The 7,804-nt window shown below is 40.5% G+C and overlaps 1 protein-coding gene across 1 annotated transcript; it reads left to right on the plus strand.

The window, feature by feature from the left end:
- The first annotated feature begins 383 nt into the window (after positions 1 to 383).
- IFT27 (intraflagellar transport 27) lies at positions 384 to 4,278 on the plus strand. Its single transcript, XM_010078954.1, has 6 exons — positions 384 to 460; positions 1,521 to 1,580; positions 2,256 to 2,315; positions 3,267 to 3,384; positions 3,703 to 3,812; positions 4,022 to 4,278. The coding sequence occupies exons 1-6, from the start codon at positions 416 to 418 to the stop codon at positions 4,118 to 4,120; spliced, it is 492 nt and encodes a 163-aa protein (XP_010077256.1). The 5' UTR covers positions 384 to 415; the 3' UTR covers positions 4,121 to 4,278.
- Positions 4,279 to 7,804: the final 3,526 nt, after the last annotated feature.

Consider the following 7,804-nt stretch of genomic DNA (forward strand, 5'->3'; position numbering starts at 1 on the left):
CTTGTGCAGCCCAGTCTCCTTTATCATCTTGTGTTTTTCTCTACATGACAACATGTGTGGGAAATTTTAATTCTTAGGTAAAGGTGATAGAGTAGGCATGAATTTTAGTGCAGACAGCACTTCCGCCCTGGTCTAGGGACCCTTTACTGTCATTCATAGAGCAGAAGTCTGATGTCTGCACCAGTATGCATAATGGCAGTATTAATTTCCTCACGCAGGTATTACCTTTTAGCTTGTTTTGTGCTTCTTGTGACAGTTACCTTGCCTATATTCAGAGTTACAGCATCCAAGGTCTTCGGGGCATATGATAGTAACAGAACTGAGGGAAAATAAGTTTCCCTAAGATGAAATAAAAGTCCTGTATGTTTTTGGGTTTACAGGAGATCCAGCTGTGGGGAAGAGTGCTTTAGCCCAGATGTTCTGCAATGATGGGGCTCATTTTCAGAAGAACTACACACTGGTAAGCATATGACAGGCTCAAACCACTATCTAACATTTTCACAAGTTGCATGAGAACGTCTATGAAGGTCTAGAACAAAATAAATAATATGATTTTAAGTTGAGGCATTCACAGTGGGGTCTTACAGGGTTTTCTTTCTCTTACACCCTAGATTCAGAAGAGTAACCATTTACTGTTCTGTAAGTCTTTACATTATGTGAATGCTGGTTTTGAAACTCAGTGCAGAATAATTTAGTTAATTTTACAATTTTCCTGCAAAGTTTTCGCAAGCTTTTGTAGTGTTAGAGAGCTTCCCCCTTTAGGGAGTGCTCTATGAAAAAGCATTGCTGAAGGAGAAAGCTTTTAATTCCAGCTAGTAAATGTGCGTGTGGACAGTGCGCTTATCACTATGCAAACATGAAGATGTGCTGCATAGCCCCAAGATAATTATAATCTACAGAAACTGTTCCCAGATGAAGAGGATACAGTTTGCAGTCTTTCAGTGTAAGAATCAGTGGTGATGACTAATCAGAAGCAGGATAAAAATAAAAGTAAATATAAGTAAAGTAAAAAAAGGAAAATACAAATGTGGAGAAAAAAACCCTAAAATATGTTTATTCATTGAAATAAAGATGGAAACCAGAAGTTAAGGATAGAAATAGAACAAACAAACAAGCTACAAAGCAGAATGAGATAAAAGGTGAAAGAGGCACAAATAACCTCAGTGCCATATGTTAGCTGATCATGTGGTTGGTGCAAAACGTTCTGAGGTGTGCTTTAGAGCAGCAGTGTGATAGTGAATGTAGCCATGCAGATTTCAGCTAGTACACTTAGTTGTATATAATCAAATCTCTGGACATTGGTTCTTCTCTGTCTCTTTCCCCCGTAAGAGCAAATCTACTTGGCTTTGACATGTAGGTGGGAGTATGTTATCAGAGCTCTGAGGAGTTCCCAGCAGTCTGTGTTTGATGGGATGGTAATGATTCACAAGAATTGCCTCAATCCAATGCATAGTTGGTATGCAGTCAGACAGGCTCTTAAAAACTCTTCTGATCCTTGTTTTCCTGATTTTTCTTGACAGACAACGGGCATAGAACTGTTGGTGAAGGCTATATCAGTTCCAGAGACAAGTGATAGTGTGGTGAGTTTTTCTGTGACATAAATTGGGTCAGAAAGAGACATCCAGAGCTCAGACCTCACTTCAGTCTCATTCTGGTGGAAGGTTGCTCTGCATGTTCGTAAGGTCATTAAGTTGAATTAAGGAAATGAGGCTAATCAGGTACAGTTGCTGATACTCCAGGGTTAGTTTAGTCTTAGAAATATAAGTTTTACATTCTTGTATCCAACATGACATCTTAAACCAAGGCTGTTGCCAGCTTTGTTAGGATTCCGTTCTGTCCTTTAGGGCACTCGGGTTTAGTCCATGTTTCTTAGAACTACAGAAGCTGGAACTTACCTGTTATTTTTTCTTAATGCCCTATGTTCCCACCAGTGGAATGTGGACCACATGTGTAATTTTGTATCAGTAGTGCAGGTTTCAGTCCCGCTCCACACACTCTGTTTCCAGTAGGGATGGAAACCAGACTTGGGGCCTTGGAGGTAGCCCTTTTATTGGTTATACATGAAAAATAGCTATTTCTTTTCTCATACTGACTGAACTGGAGTATTCTCAGTGCAGGGAACTTGTCCCTTGGGGACATGACACTGCTGTACTGAACAAAATGCAAGAGTTACAAGTTCCAGTATTTACTTTCAAAACCAAAAAACTACACTGCATTTTTCCTGGCAAGAGCCTTCTTTTTGCTTCTGCTTTCAGGAATTCTTCATTTTTGACTCTGCAGGAAAAGACCTATTTTCTGAAATGCTGGGGAAACTGGTAAGTCTTATGTAACAGTCCTCTTCTTCCAAAGAAGTGCTTCTGCTTTGAAGATCTGAACTCCCCAGTCTGGCAGATGTAGCAAACTTTGTCTTTAGTGTAAATGGGAGCAATTATCTCAGTTGCCAATGCATCCTGTTCTACCTCTCTAAAACTTGTAAAAGTATTAGAAGTACTTTCCAGAGGAGGGCAGGCAGATAGTAATTCAGTTTTCTTACAGAAGAAATAGGGTTGTTTAACTGAGAATCACTGTGTGCTGTTGGTTAAAGTTATTTTTATTTCTTAGAAAAACATCTATTTTCCTGCTACTCCAACGGTAGGGTTTTTTTATGTTATAGTGGTGTGTTTACTCTAACAGTACTTATTCCTGTCCTTGAGTATAATACTGCCCTTGATTTTTTTCTTTCACACATTTGTGTCCTTACCAGTACAGTTCCCTGTTGTGTTATCTCTTTTTGAGACGTAGGATCAATTAATTGATGTGAAGTCTCATAAGATGGCTAAGTCAACCTAATGGCTGATTGCTCTCCAAGAGGCAATTCCACTTTTGCACTTGCACTAGGTCTGATTTGCAAGGGAGCTCTCTAGAAGCTGGCTCAGCTTCTCAAACTTGAAGAAAACCTTTTTACTTTTTTCTCTAGGATTAATTTTGCTCTGATTCAGCATGGAGAATCAGCTTCCCCAGGGATCAGATGAGTGCCAGAGCTGATACAAGTAAAGGAACAGGACCATGCAGACAGGAATGGGGAAAGAGAGTAAGACCACCTCTCCCAGTGCCTGCTATCCATTTAGTCAGCTCCACTGAAATGTGAAACCTCAGCCAGGGCATAGGATTCCTGTATGTTAGGCTTTTTATTTTTGTCTTAGCATCTGTGTTTGCCGTATTTACAGGCTGGCTGTTGACCACATCAGTTTCATTAGAGCTGACAATGTTCCTTTCTTGCTGTGCAGTGGGAGCAACCCAACGTCCTGTGCCTTGTGTATGATGTCACTAATGAGCAATCTTTCAACAACTGTGCCAAGTGGTTGGAGAATCTGACGGCTCAAGCAGTTGGAGTGCACATCTCAGGTAGGAAATGGGTGAGATTCTTGTTACCTGCTCCCCTCTTGTATGACAACAGTTGTTCTCACTGAGATGTGGCATAGAGAGTTTATTTTAAGCCAGGGGTAGGCATGGCTTCCTCCAACTCTTTTGCTTTTGTTACAAAGCAGATAAGGCATGAATGTGTTTCCTTTGTGGAATCTTTTCTATGTAGTTGTAGACTGTTCTCCACGCCTCCAACTTTTTCAGCTACTTCTACAAGTGTTCCAGCATTCATTGCTAATAAGTCAGCATTCCTAGGCTACTGTTTTTACTTTGTTTCATTATTATTTTTTTTCCCTGTAGGTGTCTTAGTGGGGAATAAAACAGACCTGGTTGGTCGTCGAGTTGTGGAGCAGAAACAAGCACGGGAGTGGGCTGAGAAACATGGGCTGGAATACTGTGAGACGTCAGTGGTGAGTATCTGCTCCTTTCACCATCTGTGGAAGTGAGTGTTTGTAAAGTTATCTTCTCTTTCAGGTAAGGAAAGATAATTGGGGTCTCTCTTCCACTTGTTTGTCATCTAACACCCTCAGTTTTAATCTGTTTTTTGTGAAGCAGTTAGAGCAGAAATAGTCAAATGCTTATTCCATCTGTCACTCATAACCTTCTTATTTCTTTACAGAAGGAGATGAAAAATTTTGAGGCCCCTTTCCACATCCTGGCAAAGTCATTCCACCAACTGTACAAAGAGAAAGTGGAAACTTTTCACTCACTAGCTTGAAGGCCGTGACTGGGATGACTTATTTATCCTCTAAGCTTCTTCTAGTGCCCAGAATCCTGCAGGATGGAATACAGAGAGAAGAAAAAAGATGAGCTATTTGCTTCTTCATGGTCATCTTCTGGTAATTCAAAATAAACTAGATATAAGAAAGTGGAAAGGTACTCTTCTGAAGTTGCGAACTCAGCATTCTTTTCATGTCCTCTAACTTGGTTCTCTGCTCACTGAAAGTCTGCTAGGTTGGAGGAGACAGGGAGTAAAAGGGGAGGGCAGAATGGAAATTGCCAGCTCTTTGCTTTGATACTGTCTTGTCTCTTGTCTGAACAGACTTCCTGCTGCTACACGCAAGGATTTAGAGGTTTGGAGAAGGAGAGAGGAAGCTGTTTTTCAACTTGAGCAACCTGGCCTTGATACATGTGTTGCAGGGAAGGACTGATTTGGCCCTGCTTGAAAACCATTTTCAGTAGCAGATCTGTGCCTTAAAGTCAACACATGGAGACTGAGATGTGTGGGGACTGAGCTGGATTTAGGTGTGTTTCCAGAAGTGCCCAGAGTTTGAGGCCTGTTTTAACAGTATTACCTTTAACAGTTGTACATCTGATATGCTGATGACTAATATGTGGTTCTGATTTCTAGAATCTGGTTCTTTTTTTCAACGTGGCTCACTTTCACTGCCTGGTAGGCACTGTCTTGCATCTGTACCGCTGTCACTTGGTAACGTGGTGCCCTCTGCTGGTCCCAGGTCACAAGATTTCTCAAGAAGCTACCTCTTGAAGCAAGCAGGACTTCCTACAGGCACATCCAAATTGGTTTATCTGCGAAATGGGGTCAGATGGCAAGAATACCTCTTTTATTCTAAAGACGACTCTAAAATTTTAAACAAATTATCTTTTCTTCTTTGTGTCTTTGTCATCTTATGTGGTTTTGTGTCATTTTTCTTTTTGTCAGCTGAAGCTGGCAATACCATGTTCTCCTTAGGTTCAGTTCTCAATCCCTTACTAGAGTCACAGTTGTCTTTGTTGTTAAACTTTCTCTGCTTGTACTTGAATTTTGGATTAAAGACCAAGATTCTGATGTCGCTAGTGGAAACAGGAAATGAAAGACGACATGCCTAAGTTACTCTGACTCAGCCATGTCTGGCTGGAAGTTCTGTATCAGAAAGAGTAAAAGTCTAGAGAGAACTGCTCTTTTGTGTGGTGTACTGATGTTGCATGTGTGAGAGTCTATTTTCTAATGCAGTATATGAAAGCATCCACGGTTAACTGAGCCTAACACCAAGGATTTCGAAACTGTAAACTTTCTCTTCTCCCATATTGTGTTAGCCTCCTTTGGGCAAAGGAAGCTGAATTTTGTAGGGAGTAAGCACTTCAGGCAGGCTTTTCAGGAATCTGTGTTTCAAGACTTTTATACGTGTGTTTTATGGCCATTTTAATGCCCAGTACGAGGAAGAGTGCATTGGATTGAACATAAGAAATATGGCTGCAGATGTTGTAGCTGAGTTTATGAAGCACTTCAAGAATCTGGAGAAGCAGCTGGGCTCATTTCACTGGCAACAGTGTGTTGATGCTGGGAATTAGCTAGGGAGCATGAATACCAGCTAAAGAAGTTAAGTAGGAGCTCAGCCCACAATAAAAGAAAATGAATAGCTTCTTTTACTAGAAGCCACCTCAAAAAATGACAGAACCAATTGGGAAAGGTCTTGCTTCCTCCAAAGAAGGAAGGATTCCTCCATGGGCGTAGGGTAACTAGAAAACTCTCATTTTTTTTAAATCTGATTAGCATTACTGGCTTTTTTATCTTACATGGGTTGTCTTGTTAATCTTGAGAGGTGTCCGTTGATTTACATGCACTGAGTAGATTCTTGCCAGTAGGTGCTACTACCTTTGACTATTAAGAATAAAAGTTATTTTGGATGCTGTGCTGATCTAATTAAAGAATTAAAGAAGGTTTGTTTTGATTTGGTAGCTCATTTCCCCCTGGTTCTGTTGATGATGTGATTACAACACAAGACAGATATTTTTTCTTATTGAAAATAGCGTGCCAGGTGTGTGTGCCACCTGTAACGTGGTATATGCAGGGATAAATGCCTTGGGAATGGGTGATAAAATGAATCCTATGCAATCTTTTACGAAGGAGTTCGATCTCTCTGTACCAGAAGGAACTCCTGTAACTTCAAATAAGCAGTCTAAATGCACCAGTAAGATGAAGATTGGTGAACGATGTTTTATTAAATGAATGCAAAAGCTGGAGGATCTCATTAAGGGAATGCTTGCAGTGGTGATTTGTGATTTATAGGGAAGCTGCTTTTGAGAGGTTAGTGAAGAAAAATGCATCCCATGGAGGGAAAAAAGATATATTGCCGGAGAGAGGAAATGTATGATCTAATTAGGTAGCAGTAGGGATTCACCCACTGCCCCTTTCCCTCTTTCCACAGGCCATGACTAGAATTAGAAAAGAGCTTGTGTCTAAAGCATGTTACCCAACTTGTTTTTTATAGGACTGTTTCAAGCACTAATGTAGACACAATTTCATGTCCTTCAAAATGGTATGTTTGACAATAACCACCTCAGTCCTTCTGAATGCATTTTAAAAGCATAATCTATTGTCCTTCCTGCCTAAAGTGCTATATAATACCAGCATGATGCAGGTGATGCTTGTTGCTATTTTCCTAGCTTACTTGTGACCTTGGTTGTAGAGGCTAATAGTGAAGAGTGGGTAGAGAACATGGGACTGAGATACAGGAAGGCTGTGGAAAATAGTTTTGTGTCTGTGTGAAGGAGTTTAGGGTAGTGAGTAGGTGAGCTGGACAAGCAGGATGAGTAAGAATATGAAGCCATTATTAAGTTTCTCTTCCTGTGTTCAGTAATTGTTGTGGTTACATCTATAGGGTGAGGATGCATGTTTGCTGCTTCTAGCCTTAGCATCACTCTGAATTACAGACACCGTGGAGAGCAGTGGGAGGAAAGCAGAAAGCCTGTCTGCTGACCAGGAAGCTTGTTGTCTTCTTGCAGCTCCCCTACTTTGTCCAGCTGTGCAGTGCTTTAGGTTCTCAGCAAGGGTGTTTACAACCCAGAAGAGACCCAGCTCAACCAGAACTGAAATTTCGAAAGAAGGGGTAGGAAGCAAACAGGCCTTTAACCATTTTTAAGAGATACATAGTCCTTTTTCCTGCTTGCTTGTTTGATTAGACAAAAACATTCTTTCTTCCTTGGAGTCCCTCCTTCTCATGTTTCCTTTGGTCCTCATGGTTCTGCTGCACAGAATCCCGTTACACTTGTGCCCTGCTTTATTTAGCTTGATACATCACCAGCTGATTTTTTTATCCTTCTAATTTCTGCGTTATCTATTCCCAAGGCTGCAAGACATTTCTTCTTAGAGAGATTAATAGATGAGAGAAAACAAAAGTGTAATTTTTAGTCAAATTGTCTTGGAAAAAAGAACTGTAAGAAGCTGACTGACATTCTGAAATTTTACTGGAAATTAATTTGTGTAAGTTGTCATATTAAAGATGCTTTAATGGTTTTGTTTTGTCTTGCCAGAGATATTCTACTGTGGAGTGAAATGCAGGATGTAAAATTCCAGAAAGATCAGGTTTTATTGTGAGAGTTAATAGGAGTTTCAAAGCTGATTGGACTGTGATAAGGTCTGTTCAGTCTTAACAATGGAGTGGTCACTGCTGTTCATAAT

Source organism: Pterocles gutturalis, unplaced genomic scaffold (genome assembly GCF_000699245.1).
Source record: "Pterocles gutturalis isolate BGI_N339 unplaced genomic scaffold, ASM69924v1 scaffold25353, whole genome shotgun sequence".
NCBI classification, from domain to species: Eukaryota; Metazoa; Chordata; class Aves; order Pterocliformes; family Pteroclidae; genus Pterocles; species Pterocles gutturalis.